This window comes from Bombus vosnesenskii, unplaced genomic scaffold (genome assembly GCF_011952255.1).
Source record: "Bombus vosnesenskii isolate JDL3184/JDL3185 unplaced genomic scaffold, Bvos_JDL3184-5_v1.1 scf7180000013315, whole genome shotgun sequence".
NCBI classification, from domain to species: Eukaryota; Metazoa; Arthropoda; class Insecta; order Hymenoptera; family Apidae; genus Bombus; species Bombus vosnesenskii.
In genome coordinates this window covers 847,163-872,135 of record NW_022882961.1, presented here as the reverse complement: position 1 = coordinate 872,135, position 24,973 = coordinate 847,163, and the positions used below count along the sequence as shown (strand labels likewise).

Sequence of the window (24,973 nt, the reverse complement as noted above, 5' to 3'; positions counted from 1 at the left end):
CGTGGTTCTTTATTAGAACAATATTTGAAACGTTGAAAATTATTACAATAATACAAAGTAAAAGGTAAAATTGTTTACTCTGAAGAACATAAAAAGAAATATATCTTCTTTTTATAGAAACCTTCTCTGAATATATCTCGTAACTTCTATATACATTTTCAGAATGATTTCGGATTTTACCAATATAAATATGATAGTCGTGTCTCATTACAATGCTAATGAAATTTCGAAATGTCCTATATAACAGATACAATAAAAAGAAAATAAAAATTTTCGAATACTTTCACGAGCCAGTTTAAGTGAAAGATATAAATTTTGGAAAGGTAATAGGAAGGAAAGCCATCTTAAACGCAAACCGCTTAAACGCGGCGTTTGAAGGTTAGCAGGCCTCCTGGCGTCGTATCACCGCCTAATAAAATGACTGGTCGTCTGACCAGCATAACCTCGCCAACCCATCGACCCCCGCTATACGTTCCTGGGATAAACGCAGAGAGTAAAGAGGCGGAGGTGGAGGAGGAATAGAAAGAGGAGGACGAAGAGGAGGAAGAGGAGGAGGAGGAGGTGGAGAAAGGTGCAGGAGGAGGAAGAGGGTGGGCAGGGTCGAGGGTGAACCCCTTATTGATTTTTAGGGTGACACTGTCAACCGGCGAGTGTTGAGTCCCCCGCGACGGGAGGGACTTTGAAACGACGAGGAGTGAGAAAAAATGTGGCGGCCGCTGCGCCATTCCACGCGCGAAAAGCATCCCTTCTTTACAGTTATCTTCTTTTTCATTTTCTTTTCTCATGGTTCTGCGATCGATTAGAATTTCATACGCGAATAAAGATGATTAGGAAACTGTCCGATCCTCGCTTTCCGCTAGAAACATGAAACATTTTTTCGTTGTGTAAAAGTGGCGAGTGCGGCGTCGGCGGCAGCGGTGGCGGTGACAGAAAAGAGTAACTGTGGCGAGGCGCAGTCCCGTTGCGGTCGGGGGTTTAGCTCTCGGCGCAGGGCCGTACGCATCCGTGGGCGACGCTCCACGTGGAACAGCTGCCTTCTCGCGTCGTCTTGCATGTTTTACACGTCTCGGGCATTCGGATCGCGGTTTTAATTCTCGGGAAGCGATATCACGCTGACGGTGGACAAATTTCCTTTCAATTCTACACGTTTTTTTTCGCACCTTCGAGTCATAGTTGACGTCCAGTTTATTTTTCTTTTTTCCATTCTTTGTAATCGTTTGGCCGAGCCACGCCACCACGCCGTGAGTCGTCCATGAATGAGCAGCGAATGACGCGTGTGTTTCCCGTAATCGTCTTTCGTGCTCGATCGCTCCTCGATATCCTTGCTTGGTGACGTGTGTTCTTTGTGCGCCACGCTTTCTGGCTGTGCTGCACGCAGAAAGTTACGAGAGTTAACTTTCGAGTGTTCGCGGAAACGGTGCGCCAACGGAGGAGGAGGATTAAAGAAACGCATCGTGTGTGTGGTGTTTCTTCACGTCGCGTCGGTTTCTAATTTGCCGCAGCGGCAGGAAGAGAAACGTTTGATTGAATATCGAAGGGAGGAAGTGTGATAAATAATAGCGAGCGGGAGAGTAGTGCTTTGGAGGACGCGTGTTGGCTGGTCGTTCCGTTGGTGCGTGTGATTGTTTTCTCACTTAACTTGGCCCGTTTTGGTGCATCGCTCTTTACGAACTGAGCCGGCATCTCATGTTGTTTACAAATCAAGGCGATTACGTTACTGCACGTCTTGTACACACTGTGTTACTCGCATGCAACAGGCGACACCGCGTTGCCAAAGTTTCCTCTTGATTAATCGATCGGAAATTACAGCCGGTCAGAGTGATACCTCTCAAGGATTTGAATGAATCGCGCGGTTCACTGATAGACGCAGAAGAGACATTCAGAGAAACCGAGGAAGAAGGAACGAAGCGTAGAGGAGCGCGGCGCATTGGCGTAGAGCCGGCAAGAACGGTCGCGTCTAGGGAAAAATCGGTGAATAGTTTCGGGTGCACGCGCAAGGAATATCAGCCGTGTAATTACGCGAAGGTAGCGCGCGGCTTAGAATCAATACGACTGGATTACTTAGGCGACGGTTTAACTCCGAGGATCGAGAGAAAGCGTGGCTAATAGCCGACGAAACACGCGTGTCTAGCGGCCGAACGATTTTTCGACTGGCGTTTAAAGGCACAAGGCAAACGACGCAGAAAAGACGAGCTGCACTACGGAGTTGCTGCGTATGCCTTGATGGGGTGTGCTTTCAGTGTGTTTGGGCGGGGTGTGAGGCAGTCGTTGCTACCGCGTCGGCTCATGCAGCCGGTCTGTTAAAAATGGCAGCGTCGTCCGATTTTTATCTATCGGATAACAATTATTGGCTACGACCGAGGAAGAAATCCAGTTGACATCCGGGCGCGGGTAGTTAGGAGGGACAGTGAGTACTGAACACGTGGTCCGTTGAGGGAGCAGCTAGTCTAGTTTACTACTAGGTGCGTGTGTCGACTAGCTACACCCCTGGCGCACGTGCGTACGTGTATTTCCTCGAGTCGTCGCGAACGGTGCACGTGTGAGTGACAAATCGCGAGTGAAAGTGCTGGAGACTAGTGACTTTTTTTCGTGCCGTCACGCGTTCCTCACAGGCTTCCTGTATTTTCATTCGCGAAACCTGTCTTGACAGTTAAAACTTGACGTTTCGGAACGTCTGTGTCGATACAATCACGTTCGCCAGTGTTTACCATGTATCTTTACCTTATGGTTAATTAAATCAATGAAGTATACGTATGGTAAACAAAAATTCGATCTTTCTAACGGTTACGGAGAATTATTACGATTCGTTCGATGTGAATTAATGCGTGGTTAAAAACCTTCGGTAAATACGAATACGAATACGAATGCTGTGGCGCCACCTGCACGCTACGTCCCTGACAAGGGTCGTCTGTTGACTCTGGTGGTGTTTATTCGCGCTTGCCTCTTCTCTCTCTCTCTCTCTCTCACTTGCACCGAGTCATTTGTGTTTGGACGATCGTGAATTTTTTTGCAATGTGACGAGAAAATGAATGAAGATTAGCGTGATGTCGGACCTGTGCACGCGCCTAACAGTGGGTGCGCGCCTGGATCTCGACTCGAAACTTGGTGGAACGTCTTGAAACAGGTCGAAAATCAGCATGAAAATGCCGGCAACGCGACCGTACAGGTGCTCATTGTTATTCACAGCTTTCACAGTTTTCGATGAGACGGTGCATCGACAGACTGCGAATCCGGACTCCTGAAAAGTATCGTGAATCGTGCTTCGTGCGCTTTAAGTCCCCTCGCCGTCGGTGGGACTCGCGAAACGCGTTCTAACCGCACTATAGGTTAGGTTACCGGCACATAACCTTAATTCAATTCTAAGGAAAACTCGAGTTGTTACACATGCAGGAATTGAAACGTGACCTTCTTGTGATCTCATTTAATTGAGAGTTAAACGTATCTAGGAAGATTGACCTTTTCTTTGCCAAGTGCTGATTCCTACATTGTGGGTGATCGGTGCAATGGAATGATCTGGGTGACCACAGGACAATGAAGGCCAATGGGACAAACAATGGTGATTTTACTTTGCTTCTCTGGTTTTTAGAATTCTTTAGAAATGCTATGTTATATATTACTTTACGTAAAGTGGCGTTAATATAAGCATCAGAGTTGTTTATTATTAGACTACTATTAGAGTTGTTTACATGCATCGATATGCTATTCTCATAAATGTACCGTACATGAGATTGCTTAAAAAGGTTATTGTGTTAAATATAGATAGAATATAAATATAATAGCAAAGCTAATTATCTGTATTGCACATAAATAAGCTTGATAACTAAACGAATCATTAGAAACTTCACGTACTACATGAAAACATTTATATATTGAAGATTTTATACATTATAAGTGTATCTGTATCTATAAGAATGTGCAATATTGAAGGTAATAAGAGGAATAGTATTAAATAATGGAGTTGTAATGAGTATATTATATCGGTATAATAGTATATCATTATATATGCTATTCGAATATTACTTCTCTTATCTTTTGGAATCTATGTATATGTACTAATATGTATATTATATTATAACATACTTCATTTTGGCATTTCTGTAACATCATAACAGTTAATTCATAATATAACAGAAAGAATTCCTTCATCTTTTAAAATCTTTGTACTTTCAAGTGTACGCACTATAGTATAACACATTTAATTCTTATGTTCTGGTAATATGAGATCAATTACTCTAAAGTACAACAGATATAACATCATGCATTGTTTAAATTTTCAGGCTGTAGCCGCCTAAACACGCCATTGGCAGCCACTACCACACTGGAGGATCCGGGAACACCAGCCTCTTGGAAGGGCCCGCCGCCCGGCTCGGAGGCATCGCCTTTTACACCCAACTCCGTTGGCCAGGGTGGTGGCCCTGGCTCCGGTCCTTACAACAGTACAGGTGGTCCACCGAGCAATGCGGCCTTCCAGGGTCCGAGTCCTTTTCCCGGTGGTGCTGGTAGTCCAGCAGGGGCACCACCCTATCAAGGTCCTCCTCCCGGTTCCGCGACTCCTCAATATACTGCCTCGCCAGCGCCTAGTGGTTCCTCGACACCTGGTCCCGGACCACCGCCGAATTCGTCGGGCTTCCCTCCGCCGCCGAATAATTCCGGGCCACCGTATAATGGGCCCGGACCGAGCCCGTTCGGTTCGCCATCTGGCGGGCCACCGCAGTTCGTCGGTCGACCCGGTTCCTCAGGACCGCCGTTTGTACCTCCGGGAGCAGGGAATCCTCATTTTCCTTCGCATGGTCAACCGTTTGGAGGTCCCCAGTACGGTATGCCACCTGGAAGCCCATTCGGACCAGGTCATCCGATGACAGGACCTATTGGGCCTGGACATCCAGCAATGATGGGTCCTGGGGGTCCCGTCGATAGGATAGAGCAAGGGTGAGTGTCGATTATATTATGCTCTCGACGTGTTACTTATCAATTATGATGTATATGAGAGATCTAACTGAATGCAAGTGTAAGTTAAAGTTTTGGGAATTTAAATTTAATTGTGTATTTCTACTTTTTAAAGTACGATATATAGAACTTCAATGAAAGTGTAACTTGATTTTCAGTTAAGATATATTTCTATCGGTTTAAGAAATAGATTGATTTATATCACTATGATATATCGCCAATTAGTAATGGTCTTGAGTTAATCCTTCCGAGATCGAATTTTCTTTGGACTGCGAGAAAGTTCTTTTCTTTTTATCGATTATCAATGTAGGTTCATGTAGATCTATTGATGTTATTAATCACCGAAATTTAAGTAATTAAAAATTAATAAAGAAGATACGGATGGATTAACTAGGGGCGATAGAGATATATTTGATGAGTAACACGTTCGATCGAACTTATCGAATAAATAGTCTTAGAGCTCGTAGATTACTCCTCAATCAACGGAGTACGTAGTGTATTTGATAATGCATCTTGATAAATCTGAAGCTGTACTCTGATTGCTATAAGGGAGAACGTTACGTTCAGCAATGATATCACGCGTATTAAATCCAAATTCAATGGAATTAATGTTTTTTACTTGAACACGATACCATCGATAGGCTTTCATCGGTTTAGAATATAGAAACGTTGTCGCTATTAGCGTGTAAAACATAAGAGCACCACGTGTCTGACGTTGTCCGACTGCTAACATTCCTAGATAACACAGTCTACAGGTAGCCACCGTTATTTATCACTCGTCTCCCGGTTAGTCCGCATTCTTGCTGATAATCCTGCTTCGGCAGAGCTACTTGCCCTTTGAAAATGGTCTCGATCGTTTGCATCGACGTCAATGCTTCTGTAGTCGAACAACTCGTTTTCGAAATCAGTTACGTACTGAGAGAGAGAGCTTGTTTCAATACTTCGATGCGATAAAAGCCACAAATGTTTCAGTAGACACATAGGGGTCGTCCATGTATCACCGGGAAAGTTATAAATAGGAACAAAAGCAGCAACTATTTCCTAACATTTTCGATAGCACTAGTAGGTAATAATCAAATTTCTTATAGACACATCTTCCCCTTAGTCTATGTAAATTGCTCAGAATAATTAGGGAGTCGCTGCGACGAATGGTTCTGGTGTGAACAGAACGGAAAAATTCTACGGTATTGAAAATTTAATCAATTTTTATCAATAAAGAAAGAAGTTACGTTTCTTCAAGTTTCTCAGATTGAGAAGCACTGTGCTTCTTAAAATACGATTCCATCAAATTCAGATCGAAGATAAATTTTTTTCCCCGTTAGTTGCCAAATTTTTTCGCGATCGTTGCCAGATACTGTGAAAACATATTGTTTGTTAAGTATCGTTTTTCCAAACGGAGCTAGATATCGCGTGTGCAGACGAAACCTGTAATGAACGGCGCCAGCAGCGAGTCACTCGGTGCTAAACTTGGCAGCCGTGTTAGTGATTCACTATCTCCGATCTAGATTATTGATGCAGTGAAAAAATCACACGTTATCGAGTCACTCGAAAGAATTGACGTTTCGAGAGTTCGTATCATGCGTCGGAGTTGTCGCCGTGTACACGTACTATAATTTATACAAGAGCGAACCGGACCACGAGAGAACTACGTAAACCAGTTTTTCGAATAGTTTTAGTAACAGACGTCTCTGAAGGCGTGACTCGATCGGTCGCTAAATCCGGCGAGGGCGCATTATTCGAATTTCCTCGTGCCGATAACTTCAAAACTGGAGTTTCGAATTAGAAAAAGAAGAACTTGCGAGTCGAGTAATAAGCTACGCGACAAGATCGAGAGATATAGGAGCTGTCCGAGAAGATTTTTAACCGCGCGTTACACGCGAAACCATCGACGTGTCTTTCACTGAGTGCGTGGGCACGCGTGAATTCCTCACGCGTGTGTTTACGCGTGTTCGAGTTTACAAGTGTCTTAAATCTTTGTAAACTGTTGAACGGATCGTGGGAGTACGAGGAAAAGCTGGTGAATTGCAAATGACGGACTCGAAGACTTCGTTATACTGTAAAATTTGGGGTAATCAAGATTTTGCGCGTTTAGGATATCTTCAAGATTAGCACGAAAGATCACAAATTTAAATAGCACGTTTATTGAACGTTCTTATTGATAAGAAAATCGATGACATTAATGATTTTAAATTGTACAAATATGAGAGAAGGTTAGCGTTAAACAAAATGATGATCTCTTGAGCTTTGTTGTTTGTTCAAATTTAGAGCAATCCGAAAGTTTAAGCCTTCCGAATGTATCTAAAATCAACGCGAATGATTAAGAATTCAGATAATACAGATCATTGAGTAAATATGATTGATGAAAGCTCTGTCATCGGAGTAATCTCTTGATTGACAAGAAAATCGGCGGCATTTACGGAGCCGCTAAACCTGTTAGTAATTGATATCATATAAAATTTATTACCGTCTGTAATCGCGGAAGACAGAGTTTCGTTCTTTCGGGTTTCATTTAGTACACGTGAGTCACATAAGCAACCGGTGTCGTTTAATGAGGATTTATAAAACGACAATGATAAGATTGCGGCAGATACAGGTCTCTTAATATGAATTTTAATTTCTGTCAAGCTTTAACAAACTCCTGCTAGTCCTATAATTTTCCTGACATTGAATAATCGTCTACCTGTCGCAACTCAGTTCGTACTTGTACATTTTACCTTCTCTCTTCGACCCCTCTTTCGCGGATAACGCGATCTACAACGAAAGAATTGAAGGATCTTCGTCAATAAGGAGCAGCACCGATATTTGGATTTTGTACTTGGTAGAAAAAGAATTATTTAAATTATTCAAAATTATTAGAAAAGAAAGAAATGTATGGTTTATTACTAGCAAAAGTTTATTACTAACAGTATTAGTTGACGTCTGACTTTCACTTGATTTTCATGGGTTTTCTTAAATTGTTGGTAAATGATGCTACCACTTTATTGCAGTAAGAAAAATTAATCTTGAAAGAATCAGACGGTTTTTTAAATATGATTTTTTAATTTTTCTTTATTTTTTATTCTTCTTTTGTCTCTATAGTACAATAACTAGGAATACGTATCGTTGAAGGTAGAATAAAATAACGGTGTTACATTCTTGGCAGGGATTGTACCGCGGGAGGTGACGCCATACTTTTGTAGGAGGTAGTACGCGACCCACCTCCCCTGTTCTCCCTAAACCCTCCTAGCCACCCCGTGTTACGGAGGGCGGGTGAACCAACGAGTGGAGGTAGTGTGGGGGGGCATCAGGGTGGTACGAAGGTTCTCATATTTCCTGTATTTTAATTTTTCACGATATTTCACTGGTATCCGGCCGTGTGTAAATTATTTACTCTTTACCAATCGTTTTCCTTCGTTTTATGTTGCACATTTGTAAGGATATCGCGTAGTGTGTTAGGGTAAGTCGCACTCAAGACTAGAGGCGCGATTAGCTTGATATGACTGGATCGATAGAACGTGTCAAGGATGCGTCTGGAAATCGAGATATTGTGACACCGACGATCGTTGGCTTTGTCGTAAGCTTTTGACGTCAGTTAGTTTCCATTGCTTTAGAAACCTGATCGTTGATAATTTGGACAGTTGGATAAACTGATTAAAACTGTTCGCCTGACTTCGCAGATGTCGTTTGACTTTTGTACATTATAAAATTACCTTTGAGAATTTGACGATTCAAGATTTCAAAAATTTTAATTGCTAATATCTGAAAATTCAAAGATTCGAATTTGTAAAAACGCGAATTACTAACACTCGAAAATTCAGAACGTTAAATTTAAAAAAAATATGAATTATTAATATTTAAAAACGCGGATATTCGATACGCAAAAATTCCAAACATACAAATTTGAAAAAGACAAGTTATTGATATTAAAAAATCCAAATTTTCAAAAACACAAAAATTAATTAACCGTTATCTTTTTTATCGCGATATTAAAAAGTTTGTTGAGAACCACTCGAGCTCCCTGCCCCTTCCTGCTCTTCCTTGCTTCTCGGGTTTGGGTTGGGAGAGCGAAGAGGGATGGGGCCGAGGGGTGTAGATGGTGGCAGGAGCAGAGGTGAGGGGGGGCTAGGGGGCTATAGGTGTAGGTAGAAAAGCGAGGATGGGGTGGCGATCCGTCGGTCTGGGCCCAGCAGCTTCGCTCGTGCGTCCGCGCCACACCACCGTTTACACTTTCCCGTGTAAAGGAATCTTGGAACCGTCGGGATCTCTGTCCGTTGCGTTTCGTTACCGTTTGTCTCAGGTCGTGGTCGAGCCGCGGTTCCACGCTGTTACTCTCGGAGCATTTGAGAAAACGAGCACGAGAAATTCGTATCGCTTTATAGCGGCCGCTCAGCCGCAACGAGGGTTTGTTTATACCGCGTTCTTACCACGGAGCACATAATTGATCGGTATCCCATAGAAACCTCGCGTTTCCGGTCTGCGTTCTGCACTCTTGGATCTTGAGTGCGATGAATCGGATCTCCGCTCCAATAAGGTGGCTTGCACGATCCTTAAAGTTGCTATCTGTTTTCGAAAAATTGCGGAGTATAACTTTTTCCACGCGCATATAACGCAAGACTAATTAGACAAGCTCACGGCATAGGTATATCGTGCGATGTTTCTGGATTTCTTTAAGAAAGTTCTAAAGATTGTTATCTTTGTACGAATATCACAGGGGAGAGATAAGATGAATTTCGGCGTCTTGTCGTAAATTTCGTGGAAATTTTAGAATTCGATACACCGACGACTATTTCCATCGCAGTGAAGACGACGATATGAATAAAAAGCGATAACAATTAACGTTCGAACGCGCCAACTGTAATTCGCATAGGAAGTGCGTGGTATTCATAACTAGTTTCATATCCGCGGCAAATTTTCCCATTCGTCGGTCGGAAAATATTATTGTTAATTAATTGTTAATTAATTTGTGACATAACAGTTACGTGATGTTTGTTTTCTCGAGAAAAAGGAGAGTGTAATTAATATGGACGTACAATTACAAAACAGCACTTGTTAGGGGCTGTGTTAGGAGAAAATTGATCGAACCACTCTGCTCGTATTTAACAATACAAATAAAAGTAGAACCAAACTCTTCAGTTTGTTTACTGAATCTCGTAGTAGTGCTAATTGAATCTGAAAATGTTTCGCATGACAAGCGCAATATATTGATAAAATCTGTCTAAAATCGTTCGCAACTATAATGACACGTCAGTCTTCACGAAAGTCCATATTCTTTTCGTGCATTATTAGCTGTGATGGCGGTGCACCGAGGAAAGAGATAGTATTGATTTTTACCGATATTTAGCCGTGGAATTATCCCCTCTCTCTTTCTCTCTCTATGTCTCTTTTTCTTTCTTTTGCCAGCTCTTTCTCTCCTTATAGCCGTCTGCTTCCTTTTGCTTCCTCGATCCTCCCCTTTTCGTCTCAGCCCCCCTCTAACTACCCCTCCTTTCATCTAGCTGCTTCACCCTTGTCCCCCTCAGGGCCACCCTCCGCAGGCTGCGGCACCCTTCGCGAATCCTGGAGGAAACTAGGTGCCGGGAACGGAAAATCTGAATACCTATGACCCAGAAGAACGTTTCTATGCTAAGTACACGTTGAGCAACGACGAAAAAACCTCTGTTCAAACCAATCATCCCCCTTCGACCAAATAATCCTACGCTGGCTGACAACGGGTCACTAGTTGATGAAGGGTGGAGCAAGAGTTTGGTGGTCCTAATTAAAATAGATGTCGAGGGTGTGTTTCTATTAGGTGTCGGTGTGTTTTTTTATAATTGAATGATAATGGATGAGCTGTTAGGTGACAGGATTCTTGTTGTTTCGGTTACTGTAAATTGATCTGTTAATCCTTTGCGATTTGAAGTTGAGCTGCATTTCATACTGTACTTTCTCCCATTTCTTTTACTTCTAACTTATAACGTAGATTTTCTTATGGCAATTGTCTCCACCGAGTTACACTCACGATATTCGTGTTAGATACGGCAGACGCAGATTGTATTGTCTGTAACGATGTTTAGTTTCAATCCTGCCTTACACTTCAGTTTTCCAACGAGGATCACGAGTTACGTATTCGATATTTCAATGTTTGTATCTGTTGTACAATTATGTTACAGCAGTGAATCGTTAAAACTCGTTTCATTACCTGTTAAAGAGATCTTTGGGGCCAATATGTGTACACAATTGTAATGGCCTTTGGGATCGTTTACAAATTCGAGCAACGATTTTAAATATAGAGGAACACGCCATCGAAAGTGGATATTACCTGTACAGGAGCGAGTTGGCCAAGTTTCACCGACTCGGCGAGAAACATTATCGACTATCCGTATTCTTCCCCTGTTGTTCTTAGTCAGGAAGCAAACCTTGTCCTTTTTTCGTTACTCCTGGCGACCTCTGTTCGGCCTAAGCTGGAATCGCACGTAGCGACACGATCTTCGGGTACGGCAGCTTTGCACTCGGGGATTCTCTAATCGACACGAGTTTAGCAAGAAAATACTCTGCCAGTAGCCTTTGGAAATGGGAACCTCTAATTTATAAGGCCAAGATGAGCCAGTTGTCGGTGGAAGGAGAAACGAAGATAGAGAAAGAGCGGCTCTTACTAAAATTCAAAAGTTCCTCGACGAAGTTTACGATGCCGTCTAGCCGGCGCGTCGCTGAGATTCTCTGTCTCCCCGGCTTGTTCCCTTCCCCTTTCGGTCTCTGCTTCATATCTTTTCTAGATCTGTCGTCTGACGATTTTCTGTGGCCACGGAACACGTGAACATTCGAATCTTTGCTTCGAAACGATCGATTTCATTCATAGTAGCCTCTGAAGATTGACGTTGCAACCATAAATGATCAAAGTGTAGAATTTGTAGCAAAAAAAAAAAAAAAAAGAAGAAAAAAGGAGGACACATGAAATTTGTATCCCTGTATTTTACTAAAAGTCGTTCTACATTTTCAAAAATCCGCAGATCTATAAAACATCTATGAAGTATTGGATATTCGTTACTCACTGACTATTCTCATGATTCTGCTATTAATAAGAACGATTATATCGAAGTTCCTCGAGCGAACGTGATCCCGAGGCACGGATGGACGTCGGTTTTAATCGACGAACAGGATGAAAAAGGCGTCGCTTAGGATCGTCGTGGGCGTCCGGGAAAATAAATGTCCACGTTAAATATTCATACAACAACGCTGCTTTAAAATTACAGGTTAATACAACGAGACGCGAATCTCAATATATTATTCACGCATCACCGGTCATTCGATTTCCATAGGTCCTCGATGGAAGGGCTACTTGCTGACTATCCTGAATCGAGCTTGGCGAAACTGATAATCATGTTAGAGCCCGATCGAAATCGTAAATACCGCCATTCGTATCTGATCGTATACTCTGATCGAGAAGATAATTAAAGTCACTGTTTATTATGTTCGCAATTTCTCACGAAAGTACTTGAACACTTACGGTAGAAACTTTTTATGTATACACAATGTGTGTACACATACGTGTATATTATATAGTACGTATAATGTATTTATGAATAGTCGAATACACCTCCCGTCAGCCACTGTATTCTGGAGCATATATTTGGAAATTTTAATCCTGCAATTCTCGAATTCCTTATGTTTCGATTTCGCTTTCGTTTCAGTCAAGGTAAAAGTTTCTAATGTTTTAAGAAAATTCGTTTAACTTAAGAATTCTTGTAAGGGTAGAAAAATACAATTCGATTAAAAGTAACCGAAAAAATGGTTAAAGAAGGATTAAAAGAGGATTAAACTGCACTTGATCACTGTATACGTTCGAAACAAAGAAATATATCATTATACGGTCGATGAATAAAGAGTTACAGGCAGAACGCATTCTAATGTAACGAGTAGTAGCACCGGAGATAGCTCGGTAGGTCGCTGACCATACCTAACATTTAATGCCGGTGTACCGTTATACGCGGTCTGTAGGGTGCCAATCGTTTCTTATCCGGATTAAAACTCGTTAAGGCGCCCTGCACACCCTCAGGGATAAAGCAGTTTATGACACTCAATATATTCCAGGTTGCGTTTGTGTACTCGTGCCGAAAACTATGGCTTCGTCGAGATATTCGTTCGACAATATTGTACACCTGTCGTCTGTTGCTATACCAACAATAAAATAAGCAGTGAAATAATACAATAGTATAGATTATTAGGGTAGGCAAAATAATCAATATATCATTTTTCATAGTCATGTACCGAACATACTCTAAGTATAGTACATGTTATAATATTTAATGATTGAAACAAGTTCTTCTTTCGACTTTATTTCTTTAATTATAATAAATTATATTATAAAAAACATAATAAAATAAACACGAAAACGTGTAGTGTACTTATTATCTTGTTTTAGTACCAAAATAGAATCTAAATTTTGTTTGTAAAATGAAAATGTTAAGAATTATGTAGAAACAATAGAGTACGATGCAGTGGATTGGCGACGGTGCATCTACATCGGTGTTCGAATGTTCGTGCCCCTTACATGCCACAAGGGAATGAGTCACTCTCAATTCTTAGCACAATCGCACATCTGGTCATAGACGGATTGTCCTCGTTCCTGGGGTTCACGGATGCTGTAGTCCGGCTGGCACTTCCGACTTGAACAAACCAGGCTATAAGGGATGAAAAGTACGAACACACGTATTTTAGTCGTACGATTTCTTTCGAATAATTGAAGATATTATTCAACACTAGAAATATTAAACTAATCAAAACGATTAGCATGGGATTTTTTGTAGGACACTTACTTAAGACTTAGTAGTTCCTGGTTTTAAGTTGTTAATTTTTTCGGTTTATATTCTAACATTGTATTTAGCGATATATAATAATGCAGGCTATAATATAAATTCTTCAAGTTTGAAAAAATTAGATTAAGCATAATTTTAGAAAATTCGACGTGTAGTCCTATTTGTAGCGGAATCTAAAGTTTTCTAAAAGTTACTTTATCGTGAAACACAACATTCTACATTAGTCATGACGTGTTTAATTCACTTTATATTATACGCAGAAAGAAATAGTTGTCGATTCATTCGACGTGTTTGAAGGACAAACGGAGCTGATGATAGAAAATACTTGGATCGAAAAGATAAATTGAAGTTACTCGACTTTCTATTAAGCGGTTTCGATCGACAGAAACGATTAAAAGAATCGAAACTTTGTTAAGAAGTTAACGGACTCGAATATCTTTGTCTGGCGCATTACTTCGGTCGAGGAAATTCTTGGACGTGTTGAAATACCTGGACTGAGGTCGCATTTGTGCTAATTGCATGGGAAACGAGGCCGAGGGGATAACCCATGGGGAGAAGTGCCGCAGGTGGGGTAAATGGTCATGGTAAACGCGTCAACTTTGTAACGAGGGAGACCGGAGAAAAGTCTCTCGAATCAAGTTCAAAATTATGATAATGTTCCAAGGTTAGTGGACTTTGTAGATGGGAATTTTTTTTGTGAAATCATAAAAAATTAGGAGATTGTGATATTTACAAGAGACGTTTCACAGATGTGGTCATCCCCAATCTCAATGAAATTTGGTAATGGCGATTAATCTTATATATTCGATAAACGAAATTGTAATTATGAAAAAGATAGTTTATACTGCGGAAGAGCTTTTCATATTTTCGCGTTAACATATTGGAATACAATTATTAATTAAATTCGTTGTTACAATACGCTATGATATATTCTCCTATATTTTAGATATATACATTTTTCTCATAATTGGCCAGTCATTCGCAGCTAAAATTGATTATTCACGTAAAAGTATCACCGCATCAAGTTTCATTGAAATCAACGAAGACCACACCAAACGCATCCTCCGTTAGAAGCTCCGTTTATACTGCGTTTCAATCGGAGTCGTCGATTCGATGGTTTCACAGGAAACTTTATAAAACGTGAAACGAATCGAACTCGCTTAGAGAGCGCAATGAAACAATTAATAGTAGCCGGAGAGAGAAAAGAAAAAGAGAATCGGGGTCTTTCCGCAAACGGGGATTGAGTTCCTCGGGAAATCATTATTTCGTCCGGCTTTGCGCGTTTCCCGGCGTTTTCCATTTCTTCGGCAATTTCCGGTTCTTTCTCCGTGCAGCGGTCGCGCCGCGAGCTACTCGATCCTTCTCATCGAAAGCAGGGCTCTCCCCTTTCCTAACCAACGAATGCGACGTGAGTCATTAGCGCAGGTCACGGCGTTATTAAAGACAATGAAGCAAACTTTATACGAGCGGGGGTACGGGGCCAATTACTTGGCAATTAGTCGAGCGAGCAACAAGTGAGCATCGCCACGAACCTCTCTCCATCTCTCTCTTCCTTTCTTCGTCTTCTATTCAGACCACCTTCTCGTTCGCGTCTTTCCCTCCATCGTAGACCTCCGTCACGTTCCTCGTGACACGATTGACGATGCCCATTCGATTCTTTGTCCTGCAACTTTTCCAGCGAATTTAATCGTACACAGTCTGAAATGGAGCTTGGTTATCTTACGGCTTAGACGTCTCGGATGACTCAGAAGTCTTTCTCGAATTAAAAAGATACGTTATTCTCCGATAGCTTGGAAGGATCAAATTTTTTTAATTTTCCTAAACCATTAACCAGTTAGCTGTAGCGACTTCCTTGAAAACTTTGAAAAGTGTGTACTTAAAATGTGTCACAGAAAGCAATCGATGACGAGTACACTCGTAAAATACGGAATATGTGTGGCTGTTACAATATAGAATTAAGTTGTAACGAAATGACTGTTCTATTTTTTAATTTTATTACTGACATCATAACACAAAATATTGCTATTTCTTCGTGACGAGTATACACATCAAAAACAGTTAACTGGTCAAAGGTCATCGTTTCCTTTGCAAATTTTAATAGCCGGTTTATATTATTCAATTTTGTTTTTTACTATTGCGACTATGAAAGGAGATCGGAAGGATTCAGTGTTTTTTGTCGTTACTATTTCTTTCATCCGGATTCTGCAGATTTTAAGAAAATTGAGAAGAAAAAGTTGTTCCATTAATTGATTGCGTGTAACGTTTTGTTCTACGACGTGTGATGCATAGGGTATTCGATTGATCGAGACTCGAGTATGCTTGGGAACTTTCGCTAATTGCGGCACGTTAGATTCCATAAAAAGATCTTCCTTCGATCGTCGATCGAGGAAACTGATTCTGCCTGTCCTGCCGGTGCTGATTTCACTTGGGACTCATTAACACGTCCGTAATTGGATGTACCGTTGTAATTGCGAATCACGTGAACGCAACCTGGAATCTGGTCTTCTGCCAGACTTTTAAAAATGTTTCCTGACCCGTTATAACTAGAGTTTCAACCTTTTTAGTTTTTACCATATCCATCGACCAGTGTCTCGTGTAGATTTATTTCCAAGTGGTATTTCTGTTACAGGATTGTAACATCTATCCCTATTAAATTCTTTCTTTTATTAATATCTATTGTACAAATAATTGATAATATCGAGTTGCATCGACGCTGTGCGTCCCACGTAGTATTAAAATATTAATAATACAATGTTTATTGACCCGATTTCTCTAAAGACTGATAAATTTCCAGTGCCTCGATTTACCGGCATTGCGTCGCGGACAACATTCATTTTTACGCGTTTATTCCAGAACGATCAAATAATCCCGGCAAATACAATTTTAAGCAAACAGCTACCCTCATTATTTATGACCACTAGACGGCTGCAATAAAAATAATGATGTTGCGCCACAGTCCCTGGCACGAAAATCAATGAAGCAATTAAATTGATAAGTTTGTCTCGTTATATTTTCATTCTTTTGTCGCAGTAATCAAACCTGCAAAATTATGTGTCACCACACATGCGTTAATTTCACCCTTCTCCATGTACTTGACTTTCGACCATGTCGCCGGAACTTAGAATTATAATTACAATTGTTACCCCGTTCTATCCAACCTCATGCGAATACGTTCGGTTTTCACGGATAGTTAAAAAACTCGCGACTCTAATTATAACCTCTTCAATTTTGATTTCACGGTTTTCAGATGAGATTTTCTCTGTATTTGCTCGTTTACAATTTTCGACTTCGACAGAGTCGTATTATGTACGTCCTTGAACATTTAGGTAGACACGAACAGCTCGCGAAAGGGTGCAAACGCGCGTACACTCTCGATCAAGAGCGATTTCGCACTTTTCGCGGTTTCATTTTGCGTGATGCTTTTCATCCAACGATTTCTGTGTGATTCGTTTTTTTTTTCAATTTTGTTTACCGTTCATCGTATAATATCAATGCAACTATATATTTTTTATTTATTAACGGTATTTTTTTATTTATCGAAAGCTAACGTCGCATCGACCGTGTGGTTATTGACGACAGAGATAGATATTATTAGATATACTATTTCGGATCTCTAAGTTATACAGATACTAATATGCACAATACTTCGCTATGAATGTTTCTCGAATTACTACAAAGCTAAAAGCAGCACTCTATCGGTTATTAATTAGTACTGTTTTGTTTAAAGTTTGCAAAATATGAAACGGACGAAGGATATCATTTATTTTAATATCTAAAACTCGCTCGCCACTTTTTTGAGCGAGATGTTCCGTATCATAAAACGGATATTTCATCTCTATTTCTCGATAAACGTCTTTACTTTGTTCTATACAGTCATTTAATTTGACTAATGACGGCATTACTTAGTAGTCATAAGAGTTCTGACAGATCTTTCCCGCTTCGAAGATAGCAGGATACATCGAAGGCCTCCGCTTGTGCAGTTTAATTGATTTATGTCGATAACCGTTTCCGGAAGACATTTTATACGTTAATTATTAGTGCGTGGCAATCTCGGAGGCACGCGTTACGAATTCATTAACTCGTATCGAGATATATTCCAGAGATACTCTGATCGCTTATTATTATCTTGCACCTACCAGTTTTATCGAACGACGATACCACGTTTATAAACCACGATAGACCACTTAAAATCTTGTTCTCCTCGATGTCCATTTCTCTCTCTCTTTCTCTCGATAGTTCTTTAATTGCCAGCATTTTAATCGCACTACGTCATTCCGTTATTGCGGAACAAATTGCTGTATGATTGGCTGCTGTCCCCACTTTTTTCATCCGGAGAAATCTAATGTCGAATATTCCGAGAACTCTACCGCGAATATCTGGAAAAATACCGCCACTTTACATTCCTAAACGCTGGCCTGATTCCGATCGGCCATGAAAGTGCAAACGTTTCGCGATTTCGTGAAGACATAGGAGAAGCACGAGCATATAAATTTTTCAAACGATTAATAGATTATGCGTAGACTGGATTTCTGGGAAATTTGGAGGTGCAAGAGTACACAGAACGCGTATAAGATAGAGAATTGGAGTACTTATTATAGATAATATGTATCGGTTTCTATTTAAAATATATAAATATAATATATAAATATAAATTATAGATGATACGTACAAGTTTCCATTTCTTTAGCTATGTTTCTAAAAAGTGTAATATGAAAATGCTTTGTATGTGTGTGTTTTGTGGAATTGTACTCGAGCTTTGTATGCACGTATTTGATGAATATCAATATTGTGCATACAATAGTACATATACACATAACAAGTAACATAATAACAAGTGCAGTGACTTGATTTGAATATCAATTTACAATTGACAAAGTACGAGCTGTAAGTTATAGATTTCTATTAAACGAAACTATTTTACATGTATTAGCACAATTATTAGCGTTATTAATAATTTACTAGCACTGGTTCAATACTGATACTAGTCCAATCGCGAAATTTTTAAGGGATGAAACACAAATAAGGGTGTAACGCGTTGAATCGAGATTTAGGAAATTTAACATAAAATTGGCGTGCAAATGGCTAGGAGAAGCTTCGTAAGTTCAGACGGTTCATATGGATAATTTGTTACAAGGGGAAACATTGCGCGCATTGTTGTTCACAACTGGCATTTACTAGTTGACATAATTGTCCCTCGCGTGCTTGTTTCAAGCACTCTTTACTCACCCCGCGAATTTTCCTTTGAGAAATACCCGACCCGAATACTCGCCAACTTAAAAAAAAACTTCTGTCTCTCAAGGTACGCGAATATTAATACGTCAAGCTCGCCTTGTCGTGTGTTTTGTTTGCTCGCAACTAAATTTGAACGAGGGAATAATTGTCGCGATATAAAGGAGTATGTAAAAATATATGAAATATTCAAAGCACGGTAAACATTGTAATATTTAATAGATGAAATTCTATTCCATTTATGAAGACTCCAATTTGTTAGTACTCGCAATTTATTAATTGGTAAATTATTGTGCAAATGGATTCCAATGGAATTCTTCCATCGAAATAAACCTTGCATCATACTGACAATACTACAATACTTCCATTCAAACAAATTCTATGCACAAGCTTTGACTGCAAAAGAAAGGTCAAAGGAATTCAAGACTCGTTCACAATACCCAACATCTGAGCATCTGTAGCGTTTCTTACCTGAACCGAAAATTATTTGGTGGCAATGGCGAAAGTAAGAATAAAAGGGTGCATCAACGTCGAAATGACAGGATAATATCTTCGATTGGCTGTGATGCAAAAGACTGGCGGCTACTTTTGCATCGCCCTGTACTAGCTACCTCCGGGGGTGGTAGGCGGAGGATGGGGCTGCGGCGGGCGTTTTTCAAATAATTACATCGAGCTGCGGTGGTGGTGGGTTGCCATGGCAACCGCAGTGCCTTCAGCATCCTACGACTGAAAGCAACCGGGCAACCGTGCGATGCAACCCGGTTCTCTTCCCTTGGTTCATACTTCGTGCTAGTTCCGAACGTTTCCCTGGACCATTTGTGTTTCAACGGAACGCTCCGATGTTGGATCGGACAAGCCGAGGAGCATGAATTACTAATCTGTAAATATACGTAATAATTAAAGATCACACAAAAAATATATAAGTCGATTTTTGTTAATTTTTAGACTCTTATATCGTCTATACAGCTATAGTATATTTACATGAACTGTGGCACATTTAGTATATTTTTTGATAAAAGTAGAGTTTGATAGAAATTCGTAGATGTGACTTTATCACGTTCTTCGCCTGTTCTTAAAAGCATTAGATAGAAGTTTTTAATCGAGATGAAAAATTCATGAGTTTATAGTCGAATGTTTGGAAGTAAATGAAAAATACGTATTTCATTATGTAAATACGATGAAAATTTAAGTTCTTGGTAAATTCGTTGCAGAATATTGTTTAATAAAGGTATAAGGCAAATGTGTAGGTCGGGGGAAATATAATTTTTATTTAACCGCAAAAAGGTATTAGGACGAAATCACTAACAGCTTTTATGGCAGCGAGTTCCTTACTTATTTCCTGTGTTACAGTAATATTCTGCGTGTCTAGTGATTATGAGATATGTTCAGATTTGTTACATTGTTCCTTCTTTTAAAGCTCCTCCTGCACGATCGAACTAATATCATTAGAAAAATCTTGCAAATCGCAAGTCTTAATAAATTTTCTTACTTAACACGTCGAATGCCACTCTAATTTTACAGAGATTTGCCCGTGGCGTCACGATAAATTTTTTATTATGCGATACATATTTTTTTTTTTATTTATTTGTTGAAATTACAATCAATTCTCGCGTTGAGAATTTTCAGTAATTGCGATACATATAATGTTGAAATATTACCTACAAGAGATATGTTACGGTGTATAATCATCAATGAATTTATCTTACAGAGGTCACCGGTCACCTGCGTGGTGCTGAAGTGCGATTTCACGCGGTTCTCATATTGTTTCTTCGCGTTGCTAAATAATTTTTCCACGTTGTTATGTCCTTTTACCTACCATAAACCATAATCCATCCCTCGGTCAATATGCTGACCATCTGTATAAACATACTTCCCTGGGTCCGCAATAATTCTAAAGAACCGTCCTAAGATTTAGCATTTTTTACTTTACTGTCAAGTACCTTAATTGCCATGAAACATCTGTCAAGTTGAAACGTTCCTTGGATTTATTGCTCATTGAAGTAAAATATGGAAAAAAGCTTGTTTTCCCGTGGACACAATATACCTACATAATAGATCTATATTCCATATATCAATAAAACTATTTTTATATGTTTTACACTGCATTAATATCGTCACACCACAGTAGTAACGATGGTAATAATACAAAATTTATGACTATTAACATTTGTTCAAATTATGTATTTCTACTAATCTTGACGCGCCGGTCACCGGTCACCGGTCACCCCCGTGGCATTCAACGTGTTAATCGATAAATTATTATGCAAAATGACTCTGACAAAGACTATATATTCGTTACTTAAATTATCTAATTCAATAAATTTAGTCTTAGTTTCATCCGAATATGTATCATGAAGTCTCCAATTACACTAGTTGCCAACGTCCATTTCGAATTGTGTCATTCTAATTTCAACTGATTAGGATAATCCTCCCAACGAGGAATTATTAGATCAGCTCTTAAAATGGCGTAAAACGTCCATATCTCTTTTCCTCTCTGTGTCAAGAACAAACGATTCCTTTTTTAAGGGAAGATTAGGGTTAGTACTTTCAGTTCGTAAAGTTTCATCCACTATGACCTTGACTTCCGGGTAAAGTTCAGCCGAGCTTATTTCGCTGTTACGCAACATAACCAGTCAAGGAATCTTACGACTACGCCACGATCGTAAATTCTCTCCAGACGAGGTGTGCAAATGTTACAGTGCCATTGTGCGATACCAGAACAGCTGCAGTCAATTTCCCCAGACAGATGATCAACTTGCCGATGCAAATCGTTATTGCTAAGGAATTACGAATTAGCAGGTGAAGTTAGGAGAAAAGTTAGTCCCCTTTCGTGCTCTTCCATTTAAATCCAATTTCAATCAATATGGGATTGATCACAACGTGGCGAATCTTCAAACTCCTCCTCTGTGAAGAACAAATAATGCGACTTATCGTGTTCACATGCATTTAACTTAACTCCACTGTATCAAAATTTACTTATCTTATCTTATAGAATAAAATATATATTTTCTCATATAACTTCACCAATTTTCTCTACTTTCTGTTTTGCGGAGTGCATTGGCAAAAGTACAAGGGAAACTATCTTCTTCCAAACGTCTTAGACCGCTTGTAGGATGCGACGTAAGGACTAAACGCTCAAATTGTTAAGCTTCGTATGATGAATGCATCGACGTGCTAACTTTTCAGGACGCAAACACAGATCCGACGGTAATGCAAGCGGTATGATAGAACGAAAAGGAACAGAGGAAGGAGGTTTCGCTTCGAGTTCGCGGAGAAGCTGGAGCGAAGCGTAATTTCGGTTCTAACCGTGACCACGGTCATCGGCTGGCGGTTCGCCTACGTAATACGTAGTAGTACATATAAGTGGTAGGTAGGTATGCGCAAACAGCAAACAAGAAGTAGCTACCGGCTGCTTCCACAGGTGGTCGGGTCACGAACTGACCCCACTCCAACCCCTTGTTTCCTCCTCGCGCTCGCACTCCCGCTTCCTTTCCTCTCTCGCTCTCTTACTCTCGCGACTCTTCGGAGTCCTGCTTGACCCGTTGCACGTCAGGTTAGGTGTGTAGGTCGCTAGTAGGTCGGCCAAGAGGTGGAAGAAGAGAGAGAAGGTGAGTTCGCGAGGGGCCATGTCGATTCGTAACGCAGACACGCCGTAAACCCCGACGTTTTAGCCACTTCCTGGCGCCGGCGGGGTAGTTCCCTTCCCTCCCTCCCTCCTTCTCTCTCTCTCTCTCTCTCTCTCTCTCTCCTCTCTATAGATGATCTTGCTTTCCTTCGAGTTTCGATGTCACGGGAGAACGATCGCAGGATCTGTTGTTTATTTTTAAACACGATAGAAAATAAACGATTGACTTTAAATGCGGACAGAAAGGGGATAAGAGAAACTTGGAATTGAGATTTAGATGAAACGATTAAGAGAGAAGATATTTTATGTCTTAAGCGAGATTAGAGGGCGGAAGAGAAAAAATTTGTAGTGGGCTAATATTGGAATAGCACTTTGAATGAGGCAACGAAAGAGAAGATTTTTTATGTGAAATCTTATATAGGAACGAGGTAACAAATGTTTGATGTAGCTCAACGTAAAGTTAAAATAGGAATTTGTATGAAACAACGCGGGAAAAGACTTTTTGAGGAAAATCCTTGTGCTTGATTTTGGAAATTTGGAATGGAGCAATTAACATAAGTAGGGAAATTTGGGACATTGGAATAGATATTCGAATGAAATAAGAGATATTCACCTTCGCGCAAAATTGTAATGCAGGTTCTTATGTGTATGGTATGTTATTGTGATTTATCAAGAGGATCACCCGCTGCGTGAGCTACCGTGATTTTTCACGAATGTCTAATTGCTCGATAGCATGCTCAACCGCTAATGGGACAACGCGTGGTCAATTAAGGAATTGAGATTAACGAGGGAATTTTCGCAATGTGCAGATTATAAGAAAACTCCTTTGTAGTATAGCATATCGAGACGCGAAATCTGCTTGTCACCGATAAGAACAAACAATTCGAGTGCAAGAAAATGAAATACGGTAGATTGTTGCGAGGAAAAGCAGAAGTGCCAATTACGTGGCGCCTAAACGATGACGTGGAATGACTGATGACGCGATTAACCGCGGAGGTTAATGTTCGCGCTGTTTTTCTTGCTGAATAACATCGCGATTGAATGCACTTTTTTCTTATCCTCGCTTTTCAGACCGGCGTAGGTAGTTTGCTAGGAACTGTTAGCCCTTTGCTCGTTTCACTATTCTTGATGATGATTGCGGTAATGTAAAGTGATTTTGCAGCGGCTCGTGTTGAAGATTGAAAAGGTTTTTACGGGAATGTGATCAATGGGAAAAGGTAATAAAGGCAGAGGGTCTCTGAGGAAGATAGTGGGAAAAAGGTGAATTGTTCTTTTCTAGAAAAATCTCAACATTCGTTTGGATGACGTAAAAAGATAATTCAAACGAGGAAACGGCGTTTATCTTTTTTTAAACGATTTAGAAGTCAGTGCGCGCACGCATGTGTGGAGGAATCGCGAGCCGCAAATTAAATTGTCATACATTATTTTGACAAACATTTGTCGTGTGTGCCGCATCGTCCAATAAAACGGAACAATTTACCGTGGCATTTAGACATAATTATAACTTAATGCGCACTCCGCTGTTTGCCATTGTAATTGCGCTGGTAACGACATTTAGGTTCGTTCACAATGACGCCGAATTATTCAACGTGCGTCTTGTTTTATAACGCGAACTGTTCCCATTGATCGAATTTCCCTCGATCTCAAAATTAGTTGTAGGATCGATTTATCATGGGATTCCGTGTACACTCGATTCCGTGTTTCTTTCCATTGAAAATTATTAGGATATTTTTTATACGTAATCGTAATCTTGATAGATAGTAACATGCGGAAAAAGTAAATAGTAATTCCTGTATGGCGTGAAAGGCTACAAAGAAATTGTATTTGCAAAAAGGGCACCGCAATTACCTAGTACTCTGACTTTTCTGTATTACAGCTATAATGGCGAACAGAAAAAAAAATCTAAGAGTCAAATAAAACGAGGGTAAACGAACGTCATAATTTTATAAAGTGGAATTGTATACGAAATATCAATTTTAAACTTCCCTCTGCTTGTGATTGCCCACCTAATTATTCAATTCATGACCTTGTAACCGAGAGAGACAATGAAGATTCTTAAAAGACGAGGAACAAACAGTCGTTAAACGGTGTGTACGTATTGGATGTAACACGATGGTGAAGCAAGGGGTCCTTGTGATGTAATAACACGAAACTACATCGTATCGCCTTAGGTGTGATAAAGAGGCCGCTTAATAGTACTACGGCCATTCATGCCGCGAGTCACCGGCAGCTTAGCGCTCTATTAATCACAGATTATTATTCATGCACCTACCGGTAGTCCGTGGTGCTTTTAGCGGCGCTGACTTTTGTCGCCCCATTGGCTTTAAGCTCTTCCCAGGCGCATCGTTCTCTCTCTTTCTCTCTAACTTTCTGTGCACACGCGCTGTTTGCATCCTCTTCT

General features: G+C 40.3%; 2 protein-coding genes across 2 annotated transcripts; one reads left to right on the top strand and one right to left on the bottom strand.

Annotated features, from left to right (window-relative positions):
- Positions 1-290: 290 nt before the first annotated feature.
- Positions 291-2,296, bottom strand: LOC117235323. Its single transcript, XM_033497220.1, has 2 exons — positions 1,635-2,296; positions 291-1,368 (listed from the first exon to the last, which is right to left on the bottom strand). The coding sequence occupies exons 1-2, from the start codon at positions 1,681-1,683 to the stop codon at positions 1,088-1,090; spliced, it is 330 nt and encodes a 109-aa protein (XP_033353111.1). The 5' UTR covers positions 1,684-2,296; the 3' UTR covers positions 291-1,087.
- Positions 2,297-3,911: 1,615 nt separating this feature from the next.
- Positions 3,912-5,109, top strand: LOC117235291 (proline-rich protein 2-like). The gene is made up of 3 exons (XM_033497172.1): positions 3,912-3,927; positions 4,278-4,929; positions 5,106-5,109. The coding sequence occupies exons 1-3, from the start codon at positions 3,912-3,914 to the stop codon at positions 5,107-5,109; spliced, it is 672 nt and encodes a 223-aa protein (XP_033353063.1).
- Positions 5,110-24,973: the final 19,864 nt, after the last annotated feature.

Coding starts and splice junctions, on each gene's coding strand:
- LOC117235323 (XM_033497220.1), bottom strand. CDS start 1,683: ATGCCGGCTCAGTTCGTAAAGAGCGATGCACCAAAACGGGCCAAGTTA. Junction 1,369..1,634: donor ACCAAAACGGGCCAAGTTAA/GTGAGAAAACAA, acceptor TTCTGCGTGCAG/CACAGCCAGAAAGCGTGGCG.